The 27,987-nt window shown below is 46.6% G+C and overlaps 1 protein-coding gene across 8 annotated transcripts in view; it reads left to right on the forward strand.

The window, feature by feature from the left end:
• The first annotated feature begins 2,395 nt into the window (after positions 1–2,395).
• Positions 2,396–27,987, forward strand: part of STAU2 (staufen double-stranded RNA binding protein 2) — a 282,793-nt gene continuing 257,201 nt past the window's right edge. For 4 of the 8 annotated variants that reach the window (XM_056113351.1, XM_056113342.1, XM_056113386.1 and 1 more), the window contains exons 1-2: positions 2,396–2,562; positions 15,020–15,080. Coding sequence is in view for 2 of the 8 variants with exons in the window: in XM_056113372.1 (XP_055969347.1) it covers positions 15,063–15,080 (18 nt within the window). In the remaining 6 variants the exon portion in view is untranslated. Of the gene's footprint in view, positions 2,563–3,108; positions 3,260–15,019; positions 15,081–19,730; positions 19,787–27,987 lie in introns of those variants that run through there. The other 4 variants (XM_056113368.1, XM_056113359.1, XM_056113379.1 and 1 more) reach the window with 3 other exon arrangements.

A 27,987-nucleotide genomic window follows, 5' to 3' on the forward strand; every position in this document is an offset into this window, starting at 1 on the left:
TCTGAGCCTGCCAGGAGTGACCCCTAAGCACAGAGCCAAGAATAGACCTTGAGCACTTCTGGGTGTGGTCCCAAAAAAAAAAAAAAGCAGGCTAAAATCATCTGAAAGCAAAACAGTTACACTCAAGATAAAACTTTAAGTTACTTTGAAGGATTGGGATAAAAGGAAATGACATTCGAGATCACCATTTGAGAGTCATTTCCAAAAGCATACACTCATCCTTTTATTCCAAAAGCATTTCCTTGCATCCACTCACTAATTGGGTATTGGGAATGCAAAGATGACTAAGAATGAGGCTGCTCGCAAACAATGCACTGCCACTGGGCTCAAATACACCTACAGTGTCAGAAGAGAGTCAAGAGGCTTGGCCGGCACAGAGATTTTAGATTTTATCACCCATGGAGGTGATTTTGTAATGAGGAGATGAGTTGCTCATCATGTTGAGGTGTGGGTGACCCTCAAGCTGGAGAAGGCACCCTAAAAGTAATTAGGGGCTGGTGTGAGAGTACAGCAGGTAGGGCATTTGCTTTGAATGTGGCCCGACCTGGCTTCCAGAAGACCCAGGTTTGATCCCTGGCATACGGTCTCTGAAGCCTTGCCAGAAGTAATCCCTGAGCACAGAGGCAGGAGTAAGGCCTGAGCACTGCTGGGTATGGCTCCAACACTCTCCACCCCAGAAAAAAAAGATAAGTGATAAATTACACAATTCAGGCTGTGAGTCAGGTTACCCTCAAGAGGGAGAATTAGTGTTCCTTTTCTCTATAAACTTAGTTTTATAGTAGGGCTTTCCCCAAACTGCCCACCTGGGAGTTTCCCTGGAGTTCTTCCCAACGTTCTGCTGGGCTGGCCTTCTCTGTAGACATAAAGGCTATTCTGGGTGTTGTCACAGGGAAAAAGCTTTGGATTTTTGATATTCTCTCCCATATTCTTATCAGGGCCTTTTGTTTTTCTTGGAGATTGTTCTTTTCCTGAAGCAGGTCTAACCCTTCTCTGGTGCCTCATTTTCTCACTTCCAAAGGGCTCCTTATTGGCACTTGAGCAAGGGAGTCCAGCTTCTGGGCAGCTTCAGGATGGTGACTAGGCAACATCTTGGCCTTATTATTTCCCCCCAAACCAGAGAGACCCAGACTATCCTCCGGTAACTGTTGCTCTGGTCTCCCATTTAGCACGTGGCTCACCAGGCCTGGACACCTGATTCTAAGCATCACCTTGTACTTCATCCTTGAGGGGTACGTACTCACAGTTTTATGGCAAGTATTGAGCTCATCGACCAGGTAGACATTTCTGGTCCTAATGACATCATTGAGAACGGTAATGTAGACTGGTACCTGTATGAAAACACTCCAGTTCTAGATGGAGCTGGACTTCATCGCCCAATTATTTGTGGTTCCACTGACTCAACCAAGCGTTCGTTGACTTTCACGGGTCTTAAAAACTGGGTTGAAGTGATCTGGACACAAGTAACCCACATCAAAACCAGGCCGAATGAGGAAGGTAATTCGAGTTTTCTGGGCTCTTGCCTCCACAATCTAGGGATCTAGGACACTGTTCTAAGACGATCCTCATTTTTGGATCCAAGGGTTTTTTTTTTTTTTTTTGGTATCTTTTTTTTTTTTCAGGCGACTAAATTATGATTCTATTTTCGGGTTTGGATGGAAGCTGTGTGGCCACGTCGCAGATCGTGGCCAGCAGGTGATCACTTGATCACTGGGGGGGAGGGGGGGTTTCTCCGCGAGACGGTGGCACTCGCCCCCTCCCCCGCCCCGTCCCTCCCCCTCCCAGTCGGCCAAGGTGCAGGATCCGCTAAAGCGCGCATCGCCGGCGCGCGGCGGCCGCCCGAGCGCGCCGCGGGATGGTCTTTGGTCCCCAGCAGCGCACGGGGGTGCAGCCGGAGAGCCCGGGGAAGGTACGCGCCGGGCAGGGGAGGGGGTGGCCCGGGGCGCGCATCCCCCTCTGCCCGGAGCCGAGGGGTCCATCCCGCGGGGTGGCAGCGGCCCAGGGCAGGTGTGGCAGGAGCAGCCCCGGGCTTGTTCTGGGCATCCGAGGGGGCGGGGAGCCCGGGCTGGGGTGCGCTTTGCCCCTCTCGGGCCGCCCCATCCCCACCCGCCAGGCTCCCCGGGCGCGGGGGGGGGGGTGGGAGACGGTGTCCCCGGGGGCCCGCGGGCGCCGCCACTACCGCAGCGCCGGCGTTGGCGGGGGGCCGGGTTGGCCGCCAGGGGGCGGGAGCGGCGCCGGGAACAATGGCCGCGCCGGGCGGCGAGCGGGAGCCGAGGGAAAGGAGGGAGGGAAGCAGGGAGGGAAGCGGGAGGACGGGCGGGCGGGCGCCGGGGGCGCGCGGCGCGGGGCCGCGGCGGGGTGCGTGCGCGCGCGCGCGCGCGCGAGCGGCGGGCGGGGGCGCGCGGCGCGGGCCCGGGAGGGGCGCGGCGGGAGCGCTGGGGGAGGCGGGCGGAGGCGGCGGCCCCGGAGCCGGAGGGTGGACGCCGCCGGCGGCCGAGCGGGGTCAGTCCTCCGGCGGAGCTCGGCCCATGTGGGAGCCGCCCGGCCCGGGTCCGCGGCCAGAAGGTAAAACGGCGTCGCGGGGGGGCCGCCCGGGAGGCCCCGACTTCCGCCCGGGCCGCGGAGGAGGCAGGCGGGCAGGCGGGCGGGCGCGCGCCGCCCCGACCCCGGGGCCCCTCTCGGCGGCCTCGGCTCCCCGCGCCCCTCGCCCGCGGCCTGCCGGGCTGCGGCGGGGGAGGGGCGCGCGCGCTGCCCCCGGGAGGTGCGGGGGTGGGGGGGCGTGTGAGCTGGGGGGGTGGTGGTGGGACGACACAGGTGTCCTGCTGGGAGGAGCCTGGGGGCGGGCGCAGCCGGGGGGTACCGGGGCGGCGGGGGGCGGTGGTCGTGGGAAAGTGGGGGGGCGGGTCGGCACGGCGGGTCGGGGGCCGCGAGGGCGGAGGCGAGGGTGGGGGGAGCCGCGGGGCGGTCTGCGGGGGAGGGAGGGCGCGGGGGAGGGGGTGGGGGCGCGCCGGGGGCGGCGGCTATTTCTGTGCAATGGGCGAATGGGGGGTGGGGGGGGAGACGCGAGGCGCCGGGCCGGGCGGCGAGGTGGGTGGGGCCGCGGGGACCCAATCGCGCCCGTTGACAGGCAACTTGTGCCTCTGCTCCCCCCCGAACTCGGGCCGGCGAGGCTCGGCGGCACCCGGGAGTTGGGAGTTAGTGACCTTGCCGAGGTGAAGGGACTTGGGCGCCGAGACAAAGATCGGTTCCAAGACGCCGCGGGGTGAGGCTCGAGCGGCCGGTCCGGTCCGGGAGGAGCCGGGGCGCCTGGCGAGGTGGTGGTGGTGGTGGGGGGGTGTTTTGCAGGAGGCCCTCGAGGAGACGCGCGAGGCCGGGATGAGGGGGTGGGGAGGATGGCTGGGAGAGGGTTCTGGAAATCCCTGGAAATGTGCGCAGCATCTTGGCATTGGTGTGGACTGTTTTCTGGGGTTGGGGTCTGCTGGACGTGAGTGTCTTTCCCTTCCTTCCTCCCTCCCTTCCTCCCTTCCTCCACCCCCCCTCCAAAGGACTAATTGGATCGAGGAGGATCGTTCCATTCGGGGATTTAAAAGTGGGTGGTTCCTCGGAAAGGTGATGAACCTTTAAAGGTTCACTATTCCCCGAAACCTTTTTTATTTTAGCGGTTTGTTTGCACAATTTTGGTGAACTTTGTCAAGCATTGCTTGTGATGCCTCCTTAGGTGTTAAGAGAGCTTGGGCGGGGGGGGGGGGTGCGTGTGGGGAGAACGCTCGAAGTAAAATTTTGTGTTGGGCTGGCTGAAGACTAGTAACATTGTATCAGAAAAGATTGCAACGTTTGTGCAGGCTATCTCTGCTTTGCTTTCAGAAGATGATTCAAACATGCTGTTGTAGATTGAGCTTTAGTAAAAAAAAAACCCATTTTATTTAATAAAACCGTCACAACCAGATCTTCATCAGAATTGTTGTACAATATAAATCAGTGCTTTTCTCTTAACACTTTGTTTATATCTTACTGCAGAGCAGAGAACCATCCTCGGTTGTAGATTTGCTGCATTTTGCAGCAGACCTGTACCACATCTTCACATTTTGAAACACTTTTCGTCCAACTATGGAGTCTCCTATGCTTTTCTCCTCCCTCCCTTTAAAAAAATTTGGTTTCCGGCAGTGCTTAGGGATTACTCCTAGTTCTGAGGACTCACTCCAGGCGATGCAGGGGAGACCATATAGGTTGTGAACCCAGGTCGACCACCTGCAAGGCACTCGCCCTCCTGGCTGTGCTGTCGCTCTGCACCGACTTCCCACTTCTTCTAACTGGTTGCAATGCAGTTACTTTGGATACATTTCATTCCTTGGCACTGTAGTTAGGACATTTATACAGAAGTCATCAATAATTGGTGGGAAATGGTGTGTATTTTCTCACGAATCAGTAAATTTTTCCTTAGAAGCTTATTTTTATGTGTATAATTGCTGTATAATTCAGAATTATAATTGTTGCTGTATAATTCAGAATTGTGGGCTAGAGAGGCAGCTGAAGGGGTGGGTTCAATTTGATTACCACCTGGAGTGACCCCCTTGAAAAAGCTGGGAAGAAGTCCTCAGACCCCGAGTGTGTCTTGCTTGAAAACCAAGCAGTTAGTGGCAGGTCACATCATCTCAAAAAAAAAAACTTCGTATTTGGAAATAATTTCAGGTTTACACAATTGTAGCAAGAATAAGAAAGAATACTCAGGTATACTTTCCTGAGATTCACCTAGTACCCTTTATTATTTTATTTCTCTCATATTTAAAAAAAAATCGGGACCATTGCCTGGTAAGTTACATCCAACTCTTCAGCGTGGAAAACCACTTATATTGTAACTGATTAGTTGGCTTGCCTGGAGTAAGGTCTGGAAAAAATGTGCAATTAAAAATAAATCTAAGATGGCCACCAGGTTTTGAATATGTAAACAATAGAGAGGGGCTGGAGTGATGAGATAGAATCGCGGATAAGGGCTTTTGCCTCGCTTGCAGCTGGGTTCAATCTCTAGCATCCCATATGGTCTCCTGAGTGCAGAGCCAGGAGTAACCGCTGAGCATCACCAGGTGTGGCCCCAAACCAAAAAACAAAAACAAGCAATACAGAAAATGCATCTGATTAGCTTTTGTATTTTAGAATCAAGTTCTGAAAGACACAGTTGCTATAACATTTTACCTAAATCTGTCTTTCCAGCCCTGGTTACAAGTCTCTTTACTCATATTCTTTTTCTAAACTGAAAAAAAATTTTTTTTCATGTTGTAGGAGATAAACCCTGGTTCTCTATCTCTTCCTCTCTCCCTCTCTCTTTTTTTTCTGGGGGTGGTGGGGGGCGTACCCAGTGATGCTCAGGAGTTACTCCTGGCTCTGTACTCAAAAATTACTCCTGATAGTGCTTGGGGGAACCCTGTGGGATGCCTGGGACTCAGGTGCATGCAAAGCATTTGCCCTCCCTGTTGTATTGTCACTGAGAACCTTCTTTTTCTTTCCTTAGGTCTCTTAGAGAACTAGGTATCTGAACATTTGTATGTACAGATGATGATAAGAGGGAAAATCTAATTATTGAAGAATTGAGTTGTGTTGATAGCTTGATCACAATTTGCTTAAGTCATGCAGTTATACTAATTATTAATTTGGTTTTGTGGGCCACCCTGGGCAGTGCTCAAGGGCTATTCATCACTCCTGGTGATACTGGGGGACCATTTGTGGTGCCAGGAATCAAATTGGGTAGGTTGTGTGCAAGGGAAACACCTTCCCCCTATACTGTGTCTCTGTTTGTGCCTTATGTAGGTTCTCAAGAAAATATTTGGGCATCAGAAGTCAATAATTGCAGTTTGTATTTATGTATATCATTTGTTTTTGTTTGGTGCTTTGGGATCACTTCTGTGGCACTTGGGGGACCATATGGGGTGCCAGGGATTGAACCCGGATAAGCCACATGCTAGGCAACTACCCTACCTGCAGTAGTATCTCTTCAGCTCCATTTTGTGTATGTCATCCTTTGATTTTCGAATAACTGCTTCAAGTTTCGTATGGTAGTTTTGTCATAGTTTCCCCCTTTAGTGCGAGGGGGAAAAATATCAAAAACATTTTCCCTTCTCCGGAGATTCCAGACGTGGGTCTATTAGAATTTTTTTTTAGCAAATGCATGCCCCTGGGAGTTCTCTCACTTGCTTGGGGGAGCCACTGAGCCATCCTTCAGGTCCTTTCTTGTGGATCACAAATAGCAGAGCTGTCAGGATCAACTTTAGCCCTTGTGGGTGGTTCTGGGTTTGAACTGTTGCCTGTGCTTGCACAGCAAGCATTTTTTTTTTCTTTCTTTTTTTGGGTCACACCTGACAATGCACAGGGGTTACTTACTCCTGGCTCTGCACTCAGGAATTATTCCTGGCGGTGCTCAGGAGACCATATGGGATGCTGGGAATCGAGCCCGGGTCGGCCACGTGCAAGGCAAACACCCTCCCCGCTGTGCTATTGCTCCAGCCCCCCAACAAAGCAAGCATTTTTGAAGTCACAGAGCTGTCTTCTAGGCCCTTCTTGTCCAGGGATCACAGAAAGTAGGGTTATTTCCATCACTTGGGTTGGCTCTGGGGTTCGAGTTATAAAAGAAAAAAAAGTCTTTATAATTCTTGATTTATTTTTAAGATATGATCCAGGCCAAACTTAGCATTTGACTGTTCTAGCTTTGTGACTATAACCTACCCTTTAGAATGGGGATGGGCTTGATGGGGACCTTTTTTCCCCCCAAGGACCATTTGGATATTTGTAGAATAATTCATCAGGCCATACGATTTGGGCAGATGGGCTATGGGAACCTTGCAAGAAACATCCCTGTCTGTCTCGCATACCAGAGTCAGGTCACAGGATTCTCCAGGCTGGACATTCTCTGCCCTGCCCTAGAAAAATGAGGATAGTATCTGCGTCTCAAGGCGATAATTTAAAATGATCAAAATATGGCACTTGTTTTATACAACTGGTGTCTGTCTGATAAATGCTAACTTTCCCCTCCTCTTTTTTGGACAGTGGTATGTGGAGTTTTTTCACTGGAGTAATTCATGTAGTGAGCCTTCTGTCTGTACTTTAGAATCTCTTTGTTTTTTTTTTACTTAAAAGCAAATATTTTGTTACCTAAAAAAGAAATTAAGGGCTGAGAGATAAGGGTGGAGTTCCCGAGGTTGAGCCTTGGGTGCAATCTGGACTCCTGAGCACTCTCTGTGTAGTCCTGGTGGTCCACAGCCCTGAATTGCTTCATGGTCTGAGAACTGAATTATCACATGTCATTGCTTGATTTTTGAATAACCTCTCCAAGTTTTATATGGTAGTTTTGTCATAGTTTCTTAAGAGATTGGACCCTTTAGGAAGAAAAAATATATTAAAAAACTTTTCCCTTCTCTGGGAATTCCAGACAGTGGGTCTATCAGTGCCATGGGACTTTAATATTTGCTGGGGCAGGGGTCCCTATAAAGAAAATAAAAGAAGTTAAAGTGAAAAAGGGTTATTTGGGTCTGGAGCAGTAGTAAAGCGGGCAGGGCATTTGCCTTGCACATGGTGGACCCGGGTTCTGGCATCCCATATGGTCCCCTGAGCAAGGACTGATTCCTGGGTGCAGAGCAGGGAGTAACCCCTGCCCCCCCCCCAAAAAAAAAAAGGAAAGAAAAACAAAGAGCTCATGAATATTTTAGAGTAGCACTTCTTAATTTTTTTGGTGTTTTTTTGTTTTGATTTGGGGCCACACCTGGCTGGCTACTCCTGGCTCTGCACTTCGGATTCAGTCCTGGCAGGAGAGAGAGAGAGAGAGAAGGAGAGAGAGAGAGAGGGAGAGAGGGAGAGAATTGAACCCAGGTTGGCTGGCTGGGCATCCTACCTGCTGTTCTGTTGTTCTGGCCCACAATTTTTTTTTTTTTTTTTGGCTTTTTGGGTCACGTCCCGCGATGCTCAGGGCTCATTCCTTGCTTTGCACTCAGGGATCACTCCTGGAGGTGCACAGGGGACCGTTTGGGATGCCGGGGATCGAACCTGGGTCATCCACGAGCAAGGCAAATGTCCTGCCCGCTGTGCTACGCTCCGGCCTCCGACTTTTGCTTTTTGTATCCAGACTATCAGTAGTATGTCTGTTATTGTAGGATGGACGCTAATCTCAAACATTAGTTTGTTTTTTATTTGGGCCATACCTGGTCGTGGTCGTGGTCTGCGTCTGGCTCTGTCCTTTGGGAGGGGGTTTTTGTGCTGGGGGACCCGGATCCGTGAGTGTCGGGGAGCTAACCTCGGCCTCCTACATGCAGTGCGCTCTCGCCCACCGAACTCTTAGCTCTGCCCCAGCAGGATTTGTTGAGTACTTTACAGATTCAACTTCGTTTATCTTTCAACTTGTCAGATAGGCAAAACATAATTAACAAAAGCAGTGAGTTTTATTAGGAGGACATGTCGCATGATAGACCTGAAGCTCTTCACCAGCTGGAGGTCTGCTAATGCTGCATCTGCTGCCCCTCTTTTCTTTCAGTAGCTTGGAATCTGGAACCACATGTGCTAAGGTGCCTAACCGGATAGCATCCTAGGGTATTTTTGGGACATGTGACATGGTTTCTCTAAATGTACTTGACTGTAATTGCAGTGAAATATGGCTGAAAACTTTTTTGACAGGAGGTGAAGGTATTATAAAATCACAGGTGGTATTGTTGTATACTTAAAACATTTATTTTTTATTTTTTATTTTTTTACTTTTTTGGATTACACCTGGCAATGCTCAGGGGTTACCCCTGGCTCTGCACTGAGGAATTACTCCTGGCAATGCTGCAATGCTTGAGGAACCCTATGGGATGCTGGGGATCGAACTCAGGTCCACTGTGTGCAAGGCAAACACTCTACCCGCTGTATTATTGGTCCAGCTCCTGTTGTTCTATACTTGGTCAGCCCTGCACTTCATTCAGCCTTCACACTTTATCAACATTTTTTTTAATGTCGAAGTATTGCTATTTATTCAGCCATTGATTAGGCTGATTGAACTGGGCATAAACTCCACCATTTTTTTTCTTTTTTATAAATTTATTCAAGTTGTTTTTAATACAGGACAGTCAGTGGTTTAGACGTGTCTTTATGAAGAAATGAAGTATTACAGACACATGCCACTTGTGGGTATTCTGAATTGTGTGGTACAGTCGTGAATTTATGCGTCATGTTGATGTAAATAGAATAAGACTTCTTGGGTGAGGAAGTATAAAATATCCAGTTGCCTCAGAGTGTTGTTATAGATGTATCTTAAGTTTTAATTTATATGATGTTTACAATTGTGAAGAAAAGAATATTTACGGCCAATTTTAATTAAAATTTTTTTTTCATCATCGTGAATTCCAGAATTACAGAGTTATTCATTATTAAGTTTCTGGCATACAATGTCCAGCACCAATCCCTTCAGCACTGTCCACTTCCTCTCAAGAATGTTTCCCGCCCACTGCCCACTGGCCCCCTCCCGTGGTCCAAGTGTTCCTAACTTCTCTGTTCCCCGCCCCTGTGCCAAGCTTCCTACTAAAGACACCAGTTCTGCTCCTCGTTTCTGTTGTCCTTGGTGCCATATTATTCCCTTATGAATATTTGGCTAGCTTAAAGTGAATGTCCGATTTTTCCCCCAGAAAATATGCTTTATTAAAATTATTTTTAGAATTTTGTTTTGCTCACTGTGACTTGCAACACTGTTAATGATAGGGTTCCATGCAGATGACATTCCAACCCCAAGCTCCTCACCAGAGCGACCACTTCCCGCCCCATTATCTCTGGGGGTGCCCCAGAGTAAGTGCTCTCATTTCTGTTACGTCACAAGATAGCTCTTTACATATTTGATGTTTAGAACTTTAATAAAATGTTCTTCTCTAAGGGCTGGAGAAATAACATAGAGATTAAGACACTTGCCTTGCTTAAGACTGGCCTTGATTCATTCTTACCTTGCATGTTCCCCCACGCGTTGATCATAGAGCACAGAGCTGGGAGTAGCACCTTGCATGCTGGGTGTGTCCCACAAGTTTATTCCCTTCCTGCAAACAAAAAACAAAACAAAACAAAACAAAACAAAAAAACAGCATCTATACCGCTTTTCTATTTCTCCCGAAACCTGTCATATTACAGAAGTAGCACAAGGCCTGGGTACCAGAGAACTTGATTTTAGTTCATATATCTTTGTTTCTTCCTGGAACCAGGCACCTGTGTTACCAACCTCTCAAGCTGAAGAAGCACTAACAGGTTAATAAACATCTACTTGCAGAGGCTTAAGTACAAAAGATGCTGAGTCACTGAATTGCTTTGTGGCTCTGTGTTTCATTTTTGGGGGGGTGGCATGCCTACCAGTGCTTGGGGGCTGGCTGCTCCCAGGTTGGTGCTGGGAGAGTGCTGGGAACCATGTGGGGCTGGGGATTGAACCCCCGTCTCCAGCGTGCACAGTTTCACTAGCCCTTTGAAGAGCTCTCCTTTTGAGAGCTTCAGCTTTGGAATAAGACATAAACATTCTTTCCATAATTGACCACTTTCAAATGTTAGTTATACTCATTTGCTGTAGTTGAAAGGGGTGGGGGTTAATATTTTTTGTCCTCTATGAATGTCATTATCTAAAGAAGCATGGGATAATCGAATTTCGAGATGAACAGGGTTGTCTTATTTATTGATGCATAACAAATGATCCCAGAATTTAAAAGCCCTAAAACAACAAATGTTGTCCTATTAAAGTTTCTGTGGGTTGAAAATCTGGGAGCATCTAAGCTGATAGTTTATGGCTCGGGTCTCCGAGGAGGTTGATGTTAGACTACCGTTTGGGATTTAGTTGCATCTGAAAGCTTAAGCGGGGGAAGATCCACTTCCATGCTCGTTCCCAGGGCCCTGGGCCTGACAGTCCTTGGGGGAATTCTTAGACTGAAGGTCACAGGATTTTTTTTTTTCCTTTTTGGGTCACACCCAGCGGTGCACAGGGGTTTACTCCTGCCTCCGCACTCAGGAATTACTCCTGGTGGTGCTCTGGGTACCATATGGGATGCTGGGAATCGAACCTGGGTCTGCTTTGTCCAAGGCCCTACCCGCTGTGCTATTTATTGCTTTAGCCCCAGGTCACTGTTTCTTTCGGGCTGTATAGTCTGGGGGCCTCCCACAGGTCTTTGCCCTGTGGGTCTGTCCAAAGGGCAAGTCATGATAAGACAGCTGGTTTCCCTTACAGCAAGTAAGTGAAAGCGGGAAAGTGGGTGCAGTCTCTTTACAGCGTATCATCGTTTCTTCAATATATTTTGAAAAGTTGTAGTGTATATTGTTAGGCAGACTACCACAGAGACTTAACGTGGATTTTGTTGCTGTTGTTTGTTTTTGGATCACACTTGGCCATGTTCAGGGGTTACTCCTGACTTTACACTAAGGAAGTACTCCTGGTTGTGCTTGGGGTACCATGTGAGGTGATTGGAGGACATTTGGGATGCTAGGGATCGAACCTAGGACAGCCTTGTGCAGAGCAAATACCTACTCACCGTAGTATAGCTCCAGCCCCGAGGCTTTCCTTTTTAAAGGTAAGAGTTATTAGATTTGGAGAGACAGCTCACAGGGGTTGGGGCTCATGTCTTACATTCTCGATGGCATGAGTCTGATCCCAGACCTTGCATGCCTGCCACCTCCCTCAACTTCCTGTGAATGTAGACTTGGTGACTCCGGAGAACTCCTGGCCTGAGCACCAAACCCTTGGGCCTATATCAATGGGCCTCAGCTTACAGGGAGTGACCTTTGTTCTCCTAGTTTCATGAAGGAAGGCTTATATTAACAAATAAACGAAGAAAAGGGAGAGAACCCTAGATACATAAAGTAGTTTACAGGACTCAATGTGCAATTTAAGGAGCTTGAACTGAATTCAAGTTCATTGGTACCCAGGCCTTGTGCTATTTCTGTAACATGACAGGTCTCCCGGGAAATAGGAAAGCGGTACAGATGCTGATGTCACTATCGGAAGAAATACATTAGAAACTTTGCGGAGGGGTTGGAGCAGTAGCACAGCGGGTAAGGTGCTTGCCTTGAGTGTTGCCAGCCTGAGTTAAGTCCCCACAACCCATATGGACCAGGTCCTGCCAGGTCTGATTCCAGAGCACAAAGCCTGGAGTAAGTCCTGAGTTCTTCCAGAAGTGGCCTCAGAGCCAAAAAAAAATCAGACCTTTTCTGGGGTGGGGGTGGGGGAATGGGAGGGAGAGGAGAGAGAGAGAGAGAGAGAGAGAGAGAGAGAGAGAAAGTGCGAGAAAGTGCGAGAACAATGAGAGAGAGAGAGAGAGAAAAAGAGCGCGAGCGAGCGCACGTGCACACTGAGCGTAAGGCTTAAGGCACTTGCCTTGCATGCGACTGACCCTGGCTTTAACCTGGACAACACATACAGCCCTACATCAGAGCCAAAAATAAGCAGTCTGGAGTAATCCCAGAGCACAGAGCCAGGAGTATGCCCTGAGCACCATTGCGTGTGACCCAGTGTCCCCCCCCCACCTCCAAATAAATGTCAAAACAATCTTTGCCATCTTTTTTTTTTTTTTGACTACACCCGGTGATGCTCAGGGCTTACTAGATGATCCATATTTTGCCATCTTTAAGTGACCTCATTTTGTCATGTTGAAAAATAGTAATTGAATGTGTACAGAAGGTCCTCTGTGTTTATATGTTATAGAACTCTATATAGACTTCACATGTATACGTACCTATATGTTATGTGCGCATGGACATGTATCTATACTTAAGTATAGGAGATTCACAACATGAGAAGAAATACAGTTGGGGGCCAAAGGTCAGGAACAGAGGAAGACGAGCCTAAATAAAACAAAGACTTGTATTAAGATAGTGAATATATATATGTATTTTTGAGTGGGGCTACACCCAGTGCCGGGGACCAAAGGCAAACACCTTAATCCCTAGATATCTCTCTGACTCAGGATAGTAAACATTTGTTTTTTGCAATATTCTAAGTAGTAATGAGTTTGCGGTGTTTTCCTTTTTTTTTTTTTGTCATAGGAGGTACTTGGGTGCCACCAGAACCCCACCTGGCTGTGTTCAGAGGCCTGTGAACCTCAGGTGATGGATTGTAAGGAGTCCATATGCAAGGGGGCTGTGCTCTGCTACTTGAACCTCACCTGAGCCCTGGCCTGCTACTTTTATAATCACGAGCACGATCATCCTGTTGTCGATTGCCTCGAGCAGGCCCCAGTCTCTTTCATCCTAGCCCAGAGATTTTAAAAAGTGCCATATTCAAGGCTCTTTCAGGATTAGGAGAATGAGCCCCATCATTGTTACTGGTATTTGGCATATTGGGTATGCCACGGGGAGTTTGCCAGACTCTGCCGTGTGGGCAGGTTACGTTCAGTAGCCTGCCAGTTTGTCCAAAGTCGATTTGCTCGAGCGGGCCCAGTAACATCTCCATTGGAGACATTGTTGTTACTGTGTCTGGCATATCGAATACTCTCTGTAGCTTGCCGGGCTCTCCGAAGTAAGAACGAGATAAGATGTTGCGCGTCCACAAATGCCGATGTGCGCTTCCAGGAGCTGAGTTTTATAATCTCTGGGTCTTGGCCGTTGATGGGATTACCTGGTGCTGGGGGCAGTTGGTGGGTGTGACCCCCGCCTACTGGAAGATGGGGGATCTGGGTGGAGGATGCTCAGCCCCGATCCGAGATCCGAGCAGGCTTGGAGATCTCAGCCCCGGGACCCGCATGCCTGTGTTCCGCATGAAGGAACCGGCAGAGGAACTTTTATAATGAGGATGATAAAACCACAAACTAAGAAAAGAAAATCCAGTTATGTAGGGAGTTGGGACTGTGGTTCAGTGGTCAGCCCAATACTGTACACGCGAAACCCTAAGTTTGATCCCAGTACTGCAAAAATGCAACTAGATCATCCATCCTGTGTTCTTACTGTGAACTCTGCTTTGCCACGGAAGAATACTGGCATGTTACATCATCTTCAGGCTTGATTTTTTTTTTTTATGGTTTTGGGACCACACCAGGCAATGCTCACGGGTTACTCTTAGCTCTGCACTCAGGGATCACTCCTGTTGGTGCTCGGGTGACCACCTGGGGTGCTGTGGATTGAATCTGAGATGGCTGTGTCCAAGCCAAGCAACTTAATCTGCTGTACTATCTTTTGGGCTGCTATAGGCTTGAATTTTTTTTTTTTTTGACTTTTTGGGTCACGCTCAGCAATGCACAGGAGTTACTCCTGGCTTTGCACTCAGGAAGTACTCCTGGCAGTGCTCAGGGGACCATATGGGATGCTGGGAATCGAACCTGGGTTGCCCTTGTGCAAGGCAAATGCTCTAGCCGCTGTGCTATCGCTCCAGCTCCCTAGGCTTGATTTTTTAAAATGGGGAACGGAGTCAAAACCAGCTGCTTAAAACCTTTCTAGAGCAAGGGAAATATGTATTAAATTTTAATTTGAAGCATTTACATTTTTTAAAATATATCCCTCAGGGTTTGCTGGAAAGTCTTAGAACTCTAGAACACAAAGAGACTCAGTCTAGGTCTTCTCTATTTAACTGCTAGGCACAAGCAGTTATTTAAATTTGATACTGAAATTGTTTTTCTTTTTTGCTTTTTGGGTCACACCTGGCGTTGCTCAGGGTTTACTCTTCGCTCTGCACTCAGATCACTCCTAGTTTGAGGGACCATATGGGATGTCTGGGACTGAATCTGGGTTGGCTGTATTCAAGACAGGCACCCTACCCGCTGTTCTATTATTCTGGCTCCTGGATCTATGTCTGTTTATTTAATTTTTTTAATTTTTATTTTTTGCTTTTTGGGTCACACCCAGCGATGCTCAGGGGTTACTCCTGGCTCTGCACTCAGGAATTACTCCTGGCGGTGCTCAGGGGACCATATGGGATGCTGGGAATTGAACCCGGGTCGGCCGCATGCAAGGCAAATGTCTTACCCGCTGTGCTACTGCTCCAGCCCTGTATCTGTTTAAAGTGCTGTTCTTTGAGATCATCAACTAAATTAAGCTTTGTTTCTCCATTTTCATTTTCTAGTTTTTGGAGCCCTGAGGGATATAGCAGTCAATATTGTCTTAACATGCTTCAAATAAATCAGGTGAGTTTATATTAAGGCCTATCATACTTATGTGGTGCTTGAGTTATGAATTATTGTTCAGTGCTTTGTATAACAGTAATCTGACCTCCACTTTATAGAGCTGATGTATGCTACATGCTTATCAAAGCAGAGATTGTACAGGCAGGTTGTTTTAGGATTATAGTGATATTCCTGAAAATTGATAACTTCTGAGTTTGCAGAGCAGATTTGTCTTTTTTGTTTTTGGACCATACCAAGTGATGCTCAGGGGTTCCTCCTGTACTCAGGAATTACTTCTGGTGGTGCTTGAGGGACCAAATGGGATGCTGGGGATTAAACCTGGGTTGGCCACATGGAAATCAAGTGCATTACCCGCTACACTATCTCTCTGGCCCCTGTCTTTTTTATTTTTAAAATACTTTTTACAGGCAGTACATCAAGGACTTACTGATGTATTCAGAATGTTTGCAGTTATGATACAGCTTGTAGGTGGCAGCTCTGCAGACTAAAAGCTTTTCTAGTGACATTTTCTTGTGAAGTAGTCATATCAGTGTTAAAAAAAAGTTCTAGGGCACAGGAAAAATCTTAAAGGAAGTGTTCTTCTAAATAAACTATAGCATGTAATGCCTTAGACATAATGAAATTTTTTTTTTTTTTTTGTTTGTTTGTTTTTGTGTCACACCTGGCAAAGCTCAGGGGTTCTTTCTGGCTCTGCACTCAGGGATTATCCCTGGCTGTGCTCTGGGATCATAAGGGATGCCAGGGATCTATCCCGGGTCAGCTGCATGTGAGGCAAGTCCCCTTAACTCTCTGTACTATTGCTCTGACCCAGAAATATTTCTCTGAATTCTTGGCATTTCTCCAAGAACCTTATATGCGTCACCTTACCTTTCCACGACAAAAATGGCATCATATCATAATTAAAATACTACAAATAATTTTCTTTCTTTTGATTGCAAATCATGAAAGATGTAATTAATTTCATTTTTTCAGTATGTGATTTGAGGAAGTAACGTGTTCCCCCCAGCCCTCCCCGCTCCCCTAGCCTAGGAAACCTCAGCTTGCTTTGCATCACAGACCTCCTCGAGGCCATTGTTCGCTCTTTGGTATCTCTCTGGTTTAGACTCTCCTGGACTCTCGGTCAGATACACTGAGTCACCTGACTCAGTGACTTCATTTGAGTGTCCTGATACATCTTAAACTTAACCTGAGCCCAGGATATAATTTAAATGCTTTCGTCAAAGCTTGGGCAAGTGATTCCCTCTGTGGCCCCTTGTACAACCACGACTGCCTGGGGCTGGAGCCATACAGCATTGCTTGCACGTGGCTGACCCGGGTTCGATCCCCAGCATCCCATATGGTCCCCTGAGCACTGCCAGGGGTAATTCCTGAGTGCAAAGCCAGGAGTAACCCCTGTGCATTGCCAGGTGTGACCCAAAACGCAAACAAAACAAAACAAAACAAAACCAATAAAAAAAAAAAAAAACATAGCTGTCTGTCCCTCATTTCTTCCCTGTGTTGTGCTCTTGGCTGGAGGGCCTAGAATTTGCTCTTATGGCTTCCCATTCTTTTCCTTACTTACCTCCTGATATTAGCAGTCGCATTCAAGTATATATTTGTTTAGCAGTTATTTCCCTCGCTAGACTCTATGCTCCATGAAGACAGTGTCTTTGCTTCTTTACTCTTCCATTTCCAGGTTCTAGAATAGTTTTGTTGTGTACACATGTGTTTACTGAATGTAGATGAGTGGTGTCACAGCTGCCACCAGAGCAAGGAGATTTCTGTTCTTTACAGTAGCCTTAGGATTGTATGGTTGGTCTGGTATTATGTGACCATTAACATAAACTTTGTTTCTAATGCTGAGTTGGACTATGATTTTCTCCTTGTACTAGTAAATTCTTTTTTTGCCACACCCGGTGGGTCTCAGGGTTACTCCTGTCTCTATGCTCAGGGATCACTTTTGGCGGGGCGTAGGAGACCTTATGGGGTTCCAGGCACTGAACATAGGTCCGCCATGTGCAACGCAAACACCCTATCTACTCTACTAGCATTCGGGCCATTAGAAATTTTTTTTTTCCTTTTGAGTCACACCCGGTGTTGCACAGGGGTTATTCCTGGCTTTGCACTCAGGAATCACTCTTGGTGATGCTCGGGGGACCATATGGGATGCTGGGAATTGAACCCGGGTTGGTTGTGTGCAAGGCAAATGCCCTACCCATTGTGCTCCAGCCCCTAGAAATATTTTTTTGTGTGTGTGCAAAAGAATATAGTACTTTCATCAAAGATGCTACTCATGTAGGCGAAAATAAAGAAATCCTAAAGCTCTTCCTGCAATTAGTGCTTCCTGTACCAGTTGTTGTCAGAGCCCATTGGATGCATTGGCGGAGCTTTATTAGACATGCCTTGCAGACTGCGTAGCTATGAAGTTTCTACCAAATGACTGACTGGATACCTGCCATTAATTATATGGGTGCAATTAGCATAATTAGGTCTGTGCTCTGCTGTAGACAGATGGAAACGATCATTCATTTTATGTCAGTCAACACCATTGAAAATGATGGTTTATGGTGAGTAAAATGATGGATCAACCCTAATGAGGATTTACTACTGATGTTACTGGTCATGTTGAATCCGGCATAGCCAACCATTCTTAGGTAACATCCACAGCCACCAGCCGTTTCCTGCAATTCCACTCCAAGTGCACACACACTGAAGGTAGACATGCTTTGCCTATGACAGATACGTATTTAGAGACTACTTACTTATGGGCCTTATGTTTTTTCACATAATGTTTTTCCAACCACATCTCCAAATCTGAACGGGAAGGTTAATGTAATTTGGAAAAGTGAAAATTGTAGAAAACACACTTTCTCTAGGCACAAGTTGCAGTGACTTTTTAAGTTTCTTTTCTTTTTTGTTTTTGTTTTTGTTTTTTGGACCACACCTGGTAGTACTCAGGGCCCACAGAGCCTCAGGAGGCCAAGATTAAAGCCAGGTTGGTCCCATGCAAGGCAAGTGCCGGACCCTCTGTGCTGTTGCTCCAACCCCTGCATTTATTTTTAACTTCAGTAGCACTGTCCTCTCATTGTTCATCAATTTGCTCAAGTGGGCCCAGTAACGTCTCCATTGTGAGTCTTGTTACTGTGTTTGGCATATCGAATACGTCACGGGTAGCTTGCCAGGCTTTACCTTGCGGGCGAGATACTCTTGATAGCTTGCCGGGCTCTCCGAGAGGGGCAGAGGAATCAAACTTGGGTCAGCCTGGTCGGCCGCGTGCAAGGCAAACGTCCTACCTGCTGTGCTATCACTCTAGCCCTTTTAACTTCTGAGTGATTTTTATGTTTTTGTTGTCATTTATCTTTGGGTTACCCCTGGCACTGTTCAGGGGGCACAGAGTTCAGTGCCTCGGGGGCCATACAGACCTGGAATTGAACCCAGGCCTCCTGCTTGCAAAGCATTTGTTCTGCCTGCTGAGCTATTTTTCCAGCCCCACTTTTTATTTTTAATCTTTCTGGTGACTGCTTTTCTATTAATGTGCAGGCTCTCAAGATAGAAGTGAACTGGCATGAAAGGTGGTTGTAGCTGGCATGCATCACGAAGCAGTGAGATTTGGCTAATTTTCCAACCCTGTCTGTAGAATTGTAAACTACATTTTTTAGTTGGGAGATCTTCACTTTCTTAAAAGGCCTGAATAGGGTCTGGAACAATAGTATAGTGGGAAGGGTGTTTGCCTTGCATGCGGACGACTCTGGTTCAATCCCTGGCATCCCATATGGTGGTGTGTGTGTGTGTGTGTGTGTGTGTGTGTGTGTCCGTGTCCGTGTCCCCGCCACTTAGGAGTAAGCCCAGCCAGGAGTAATTCCTGAGTGGTGAGCCAGGAGTAAGCCCTGAGCATCACTGTGCGTGGCCCCAAAAATGAAACGAAACCAAACAACAAACAGAGAGCTCTGAATAGGGACCTGGGAGAGTGTTCAGTGCCAGGGCACAAGCATGCACCAGGAACCAAGCGGAAACGCTGCCCCCACGGGCTCCTCCCTGGAGACCCTCAAGCACCAGCCCTGCTACTTCCACATCTTCCAGCTCCACGTCTTCAGCCCAAAGGAGTGGGTTCCTCACCCCAAGTCTCTGAGCACGGCTTGGGGAGCCTCACCCCCAAAGAAATAGCCTGAATAGTATTCTTATTTTCCCCCTGTGGGAAACATTTTATTTATTTTATTTTTTGAATCACTGTGAGATAGACCCTTACAAAACAGTTCATGATTGGATTTCACTCATACAGCATTCCAATACCCATCCCTCCACCAGTGTGTATTTCCCAGCACTAGTGTCCCCAGGATCCCTCCCATCACCCCTCACCCCTACGCCCCCTGTGGTTTGCAATATTGATTGGATCATATTAATTCTTCTATGTGTATTCCTAGATCTAGTTGAAATCTAGACTATTGGACTGGATAGTAAGTCAGTTGGCTATTTCGTTTAATAGTAATTCTGCCTGGCGTCAGTATTAAGGCATTGTTTCATGTTTTGTTAGGATAATGATGCTTCTTTTAATTAGGGTCCTCATGTTTACTTTTATCTTTTGTGTGCTGTATGCATGTACACTCATTATAGAAATACTAGGTGCATAGATAAGCAAGAAGGAAAACATAAATAATTTCACTTCTTTTGCAGACATAATCACTGCTTACATTTTGGGGGTCTATACTTCTAGATTTTTTTCTGTGCAGGTATGTTTTTATGTGAATGTTAATTAAAAAATGTAGGATTATATAACATAATATTCTGCTGTGATTTAATAATCCATAGTTTGGAAGTACTGTAATTTATTTAATCAAACCCTTATTGTTAGACCGATTTTGTGTTATCAAGTAAGTAATACCACAGTTACTAACTTTTTACACACCTCTATGTTCCTTTGCCCTCTATAAGGATTGGAAATACTGGTCAAAGGGATATACGAACTTTAAAGATAAGTTTGATGCACAAATAGTGAAAACACAAAATTTACTGGAAATTTATGAGACAGTATTTTGTTACTTCCTTCACAGATTTTCAGTCTTTACCAATCTGTCTGACAAAAAGTGGTATTTTAATTTGCATTTTTGTTATTTGCCTATATTTCTTATTCTCATGTCTTGCTTTTTGTGAATTGCTTTTCTGTGTCCACTGGTGTCCATATTTTATTTGTAAATAAAATTCTTTGGATTTTGCCCCTTTGAGAATTTTCTGTGGAGATATTCAGAATCATTACTTTGTATGTTGTCATTCATCATTCATTAAATAACAAATGAAAATCCTAGTTTAGGGTAGTGGAGTTTAGGTTAGCAGTTGGGTATACTTGAATATTTGGGAACTTTCTGATGGCTGATTCAAAGCTGCCCTGGAAAGGAAGCTCGCTTTGACATTAACCGGTGACAAATATGAATGAAGGATGTACGTGTGCGGTGTTACCCTCTTTTAAAATAGGTGGCTGAAGTGGGGCAAAGCTTTTGGGGCTCCTTGTGAAGCAGAACTTGGCAGAGGCTAAGAGGCAGCACGAGAGTCCAGCAGATTTGCAGAGGTGGAGGGAGTCTGGGGTCCTTTTCGAGAGCACGGAGGGTCCGCTTTGAGAACGTGGAGGCTAAGAGGAAGTGCTAAGTCCAGGCGGAATGTGGAATGGGAGGACAGGCAAGACTGTATTTTATTTCCAGAGGAATGGGGAAACCTTGCTGGACTGAACGGGGCTAGTGTGATGTAAAACGCGAAGATGGATTCAGATAGACTCGGCAGTGTGAACTCAGGCAAAGATCATTGAGAAATACAGACTCTGGGGCCAGAGATACACAGTGGAGTTAGAGCTCTTGCCTCGCATGCTGCTGGCCTGGGTTTGAACGCACTTGGTCCCCTGAACCCTTAGGAGTGATCCCTGAGTGCAGAGCCCTGAGTAGGCCCAGAGCAATTCCCGCAACAACAACAAATCCAACTCCTCCACTCCCCGCTAATCACCCCCCCCCCCCGCCCCCCAACAAGAAATATAGGCTTAAGGGCTTGAGACAGTACAGGGGGCAAGGCACTTACATTGGACCCTCCCTGACCCCTCATATCATCTCCTGAGCACTGCAGGAGTGAGCCCTCAGCACAGAGTGAAGAGTAAGCCCTGAGAACTAGGTGTGGTCTAAAACTTCCCCTGCTAGAATCACAAAGCCAGACACAGAGTTCATGGGATAATGTTGTAAGGGGTGATCGGGCTAGCACACTCCGCTGCTGTTGCTGTGTTAATCTCTCTGCTGCTGCTGCCAGAGTGTAGACCAGAATGAGGAAAGAGGCCGGCTGACAGTGGAAGGCCCTCGGGCTTGGCTTAACCCACTCTGCCCCAGGTTTTCTTCTCTTTCTTGCCCGGGGCACCAGAATTTTTTTTTTTTTCCCTCTTAAAAGCTGCTGCTGTTTAATCTCATTATTTTCTCTAAGTCTGACTGTGGCGTAGAAAGGTAGATCTCCGCATTTTGAAGCTACAGGATTACTATATTTTCAGTGGAGAAATAGTAAAAGAAGACAGATTAGAAAAACTCAAGAATAGTAAGGCATGGTCCTCCAAAGTAGCACTGTCTGCCAGTTGTTCATCGAATTGCTGGGCCCAGTAATGTCTCCATTTTGAGAGTTGTTGTTACTGTGTTTAGCATATCGAATACTCCACAGGGAGTTTGCCAGGTTCTGCTGTGCGGGCAGAATACTCTCGGTAGCTTGCCGGGCTCTCCAAGAGGGGCAGAGGAATCGAACTGGGTTGGCTGCGTGCAGGGCAAATGCCCTACCCACTGTGCTATCGCTCCAGCCCTCTCCTTATATTTTTCAATTTGTTACTTTGGGTTGGAGCGATAGCACAGCGGGTAGGGCATTTGCCTTGCACGTGGCTGACCCGGGTTTGGTTCCCAGCATCCCATATGGTCCCCTGAGCACTTCCAGGAGTAATTCCTGAATGCAGAGCCAGGAGTAACCCCTGAGCATTGCCGGGTGTGACCCAAAAAGCAAAATAAAAAAAAAAGCATAAGGAGATTAAAATATGTAAGTGATTTTTTTTTTGGGGGGGTCACAAATGATGGTGCTCAAGGGCTATTCCTGGTGGTGCTTGGAGGTCACCCCTAGGGCTACCTAGGAGACCTTATGTGGTGACTGAACCCCGGTCTCCTGTCTGTAAACCTTCCTCCATCCCTTCCAGTGTCCCTTTGGTCCAGCACTCTGACTTTCTTCGTACTGGCATAACAGGATTTGTCCTCTTGAGTGTTCAGCTTCCAAGGTGTCCCTGAGGGTTCTCTGCCCCCTGGCATTTACACCGCTCTACTTTTTTCACATGCTGTTTGGTGGCCTGTTGACTTTGGTAGAAGTGATGGATTATTTCCAAGGGTGGGTTAAAAGATAACTGAGACTTTTGCCTTTTCCTCTTTCTACCTTCTTTCCCTGATCTGATCCGGATGCTTACTCAGAGAGTATTCAGCTGCCATGTTGTGGCTAGCTCCACGGAGAGGCCATGTGAGAAACTGAGGCCTCCTGCCAATTGGCAACAAGGCCTGCAGCGAGCAGTGTGCGATGAACCATCCTGGAAGCAAATTTCCAGCTGTTGTCAAACTTCCAGTTCCAGACTGTTGGCCTACTGACATCTTGACCACAACCTCAAGAGAGATCCTGAACCAGAACTGCCCAGCCAGGCTGCCCTCAGAAACTGGGAAGGGCCAGGGGATAAACACTTGGTTTTTTTTTTTTTTTTTTTTTGGGTTTTGGGTCGCACCTGGTGATGCTCAGGGGTTACGCAGGAATTACTCCTGGCGGTGCTCAGGGGACCATATGGGATGCTGGGAATCAAACCTGGGTCGGCCGTGTGCAAGGCCTATCCGCTGTGCTATTGCTCCAGCCCCAAACGCTAGTTTTTTAAGCTACTAAATTGGAGAGTAATTGTCATGGAGCAATAGCATACATACCCTTTCTCCTTCAACCACTTGAGAAGATGCAAGTACCCAGACAGAGATGTTTGCACGTTGACTGAAAGCAGGCTGATTCCTGCGAGGATGGGAGTTTGTATCACATTCGTTTATCATAGAGCTTCAAGGTTATTCATGGACTACAGCACAGGCAGCAGGAACAAAAGAGAGCCCAGTTTTGTTGAGATAAAGGGACACAGTTGGCTCTGGAAGGTGAGGGGCTCAGAGCTGTAGGGCAGAATAACGGAGAGCACGGAGCTTGTTTGGGAGTACATTAGAATAAAGTGGTGCTTAAGGTGGGTGCAAGCTGAGATCTGTAGTGCATTCCTGAGTCTTTGGTGGATGAGTGGTATGTGGACACATGACAGGTTGTGCTCAAAGCAAGGGAAAGAATTACCGGAAAGCAGCAAGGAAATAGTTTCCAGAGCTCACACAAGGCTGGGAATGCTGTCAGAGAGAGTAAAATCTTTGTGATATATGGGGCGTGGGAAGTGTTCTCAGAAGATTCTCTGTGATCCCAAGTTACTTTATTGCACCAGATCAAAGTCCAACATCATTTAGTGCAACAGTTCTCAACCTGGGGCCATATGGCCCACTACCGGGCCCCCAGGATATTCCAGATATTCCACAGGTGACAGTTGCATTAATTGGGGGCCATGATATGAAACTAGGGGCCTAGCCAGTTGGAGAGACGGAACACAGGAAAGACATGGGTAGGAGGGGGGCCACGTTTGAGTCAAGGTTGAGAAGTACTGATTTAGAGGAGTGAGGAACATCCTAGAGTCCAGAAACCAGTAATGTAAAACTTGCATTGTTTGTCATTGAATAAAAAAATTAAGAAACTCACATTGACTGAGGCATAGAAAGAGTATCTAGACAGAGATCAGTAAGGTAATCAAAGGATTTTCAAAACACTGCAAACCACTGGACCTAACAGACATTAAAAAATACCCAGCAGCACAAGGGAGAACACACATTCTTCTCAGGTGTATAGGAAAGGTTCTCTGACACAGACTATGTTAGGTCATGAAACAATTCTAAACACCTTTAAAATACTGATATTGGGGCTGGAGTGATAGCATAGCGGGTAGGGCGTTTGCCTTGCACGTGGCCAACCTGGGTTCGATTCCCAGCATCCCATATGGTCCCCTGAGCACCACCAGGACTGATTCCTGAGTGCAGAGCCAGGAGTAACCCCTGAGCATCACTAGTTGTGACCCAAAAAGAAAAAAAAAATAGCTAACCAGGTCTAATAAATAACCAGGTCTAAGGCAAAATCATAAGGGAAATTAGAAAATAATTAGAGGCACAAATGGACAAATTCCTGGAAAGAAACATAACCGAAAGGATTCAGTAAGAAATGGAAAGTTTGAACAGGATCTATTGCAAGGAAATAGATTGAATCAGTACTTAAAACCCAAAACCCCAGGGACTGGAGAGATCATCTAGGGGTTAAGGCACGTGCCTTGCATGTTGCATCCTCTGTCCCACAGGGGCCCTGAGCCCTGCCGGACACAGCCTTGAAGGGCCCTGTGCACTGCTGGGGTGACCGAGGTAGGCCCTGGCAGCACAGGACTAGAACTGCACCATGTCCTTGGGCCTGCGGGGCCAAGAATTTTTTTTTTCTATTTATTTATTTATTTTTGCTTTTTGGGTTGCTCCTAGCTCTACACTTAGGAATTACTCTTGTCAGTGCTTTGGGGACCATATGGGATGCTGGGGATTGAACTCGGTTCGGCCGCATGCAAGGCAGACACCCTCCCCTCTGTACTATCGCTCCGTTGGCCAGGAATTTCTGGGAGGCTCATTTCATCTTCCTCATAACCCCCAAAACAAAACACACATCTTCCTCATAACCCCCAAAACAAAACCTCCTCCCAGTAAATGTTTTTACTGGAGAATTCTACCAAATATTTGAAGAATGAACCCAAATCTTTATTTTCTACAACATAGGAGAGAGAATATTCCCTAATTTATTCTAACATTATTATTATTTTTTTTAAAATGTAGGAGTACTACTATGCATTCAGCCATTGATTAAGCTGATTGAAGTGGGCATAACATTACTTTTTTTGGGGGGGCCCACACTTGGTGATGCTCAGGGCTTACTTCTGGCCTTGCACTCAGGGATCACTCCTCACAGACTTGGGGGGCCATATAGGCTGCTGGGATCCAGCCTGGGTCAGTCACATGCAAGACAAGCACCCTGCATGCTGTACTATCGCTCCAGCCCCTAACCATGTTCTTACGAAAGCCAAAGACGCTGTGAGAAGCCGAATTTAACCAAAACAAAGAGTAGATTAGTATTCCTTATGACTGCAAATGTAGACATCCTCAATGAAATACAGCAAATTAAATTCAGTATATTTAAAGGATTCTACACCATGACCAAATGGAATTCATGCCAGGAATTTCAAGAGTGGTTTAACATGAAAAAAAAAATCAATGTCACATCAATTGATACATCAATATAGTCTTTCAGTTACTAGAATGGTAGGGGAAAGGACACAGGGTCATTTCATTTGACACAGAAACATTTGACAACATCTTAACACTGTTACAGCACTCCTAGCAGTGCTCAGGGTGCTTTAGGATGCCGGGGATTGAACCTGGGTCAGCTGTGTGCAAAGCAAGTACGCTAGCCATTGTTCTGTTATTGCTCTGGTCCCAATAAGCAAAACTCTTACAACTCAACCAAGAAGAACCCAGTGAAAGATGAGCGAAGGGCTGGGGAGATCACTGATGAAAGGCTCTGAACAGTCTCTGCATGTGGGAGCCTAGCCTTGGGTTTGGTATTTGCACCATCTGGGTGCCAGAGCAGCTGGGAGTGGCCACTGAGTCCCTCTAGTTTTGGCAAAGACAAATACGAGCAGAGGAATTGAATAGATAGTTCCTCACAGAAGATAGACAGTTGGCTGCCTTGCCAAATATTCAACATCAAAAGTGATCAGGAAAAATGCAGATTAAAATGGTAATGAAATACCACTTCATACCCACTTGGATGACTAGAATTAAAAAAGACAATAGGGCCAGAGCGATAGCATAGCAGGTAGGGCGTTTGCCTTGCACGTGGCCAACCCGGGTTCAAGTCCCGGCATCCCATATGGTTCCCCAAGCACTGCCAAGGAGTAATTCTTGAGTGCAGAGCCAGAAGTAACCCCTGAGCATCACTGGATATGACCCCCCCACACAAAAAAAAAGAAAAAGAAAAAAAGACAATAATATATATGGCAAGGAGGTAGATAATCCAGAAATCTTGTATGATGGGGATGTAAAAAGGCTTAGCTTGGAACTTTTGGATGTGGCTTAATAGTAGAACACTTACCTTGAATGTTGAAGCCTTGGGTTGGATTCCTGGCATCCCATACTTGTTTCACCCTCTCCCTCCAGCACCTTCGGAGTGACCCCTGAGTTGAATATCCAACTAGGTTTAGACCAGAGCACATCAATCTCAACCCAAACAAAATGAGACAGGTTGCTTAGCCTCTATTCAAATGTTTAACACAATATGTGGCCCATTAATCTACTCCTAGTATATACTCCAAATACATTAATTATGTGTTTGTAGTAGCAGTGTTTTTTTTTTTCCTTTTTGGCAATGCATAGGGGTTACTCTTGGCTCTGCACTCAGGAATTACTCCTGTCGGTGCTCAGGGGACCATATGGGATGCTGGGAATAGAACCCGCATCAGCTGCGTGCAAGGCTAACATTGTGCTATCACTCCAGCCCCTGTAGGAGCAGTACTTTAAAAGGCAGCTAGTAGGAACAACCCAGAATGTCCATAGATGTATCAAGGGGGTAAAAAAAACATCTCGAATATAACATGGAATATATACCACAGTCCAATTCAGCTGTTTAAAAACCAAACCAAACCAAACCGACAAGTGCGTCAGTGTGGGTGAGCTTAGAAAGATCCTTTTGGAGGGGCTTGAGTTTCAGTACAGCAGGTCCTTGGCTCCTCAGATGGTCTCCGGAGCCCACCAGGAGGCAGCCCTGAGCACTGCTGGGTGTGTTGTCTCACTTCTCTCCCCAAATAACAGATTCTGCTGGATTAAAAAAATCAAATACAAAAGGTCACATGGTGTAAGAAAATATTTAGAAAATGTTTAGAATAAAAGAATCTAGAGAAAACACAGATTGGTGGTTGCCAAGGGCTGGTATTAGGGGAAAATGGGGAGCAATCCCCTCATGGGAATGCAGTTACCTTTTAGGGGATAAAAATGTTTTACAACTACACATAGGTGGTAAAGGCACAATACTGGGAATGTACTAAATGCCACTGATTCAAACATTTAATGTTTTCATGGGCTGAAGTATAGCACAGTGGGTAGGGCGTTTGCCTTGCATGCAGCCGACCCAGGCTCGATTTCTCCACCCTCTCAGAGAGCCTGGCAAGCTACTGAGAGTATCCCGCCTGCATGGCAGAGCCTGGCAAGCTCCCTGTTGCATATTCAATATGCCAAAAACAGTAACAAAGAGGTTTCACAATGGAGATGTTACTGGTGCCCGCTTGAGCAAATCGATGAACAGCAGGAGGACAGTGCTACATTGCTAATGTTTTTATGAAGCAAGACAAAACTTATTTAGAAAGGTGTAAGGGGAAAGAAAGGATTGGTACATACTTGAGTTTGGTACACACTTGAGAGAGAACACAGGCTTCTCCAGAGTGGAAATAGGCAAGCAATGAGACAAGCAAGCGAAAGACGAGTTAGGGGAGAATGCGGATTTGACGAGACAACCTCATTTTAAAATAGCTCGATTTGATGTTATGTCATTTTGGCTACAATAAAAAAAAAATCAGAATGCTTGCAAGGAAGCTGACAGGGTGATCAGTCAAGGGAAAGAAAGATCTAGAAATGACAAAGATAATTGATTTAGCAAATGAGCAAAAAGAGTTATTAAGTAATATACTCAGGACTCAAGAAGTTAAAGGAAAACAAATGTTTGAGGGACAGTGATGGATAAAAAAGTAAGGTCT

This window comes from Sorex fumeus, unplaced genomic scaffold (assembly GCF_029834395.1).
Source record: "Sorex fumeus unplaced genomic scaffold, SorFum_2.1 ptg000002l, whole genome shotgun sequence".
Lineage (NCBI taxonomy): Eukaryota > Metazoa > Chordata > Mammalia > Eulipotyphla > Soricidae > Sorex > Sorex fumeus.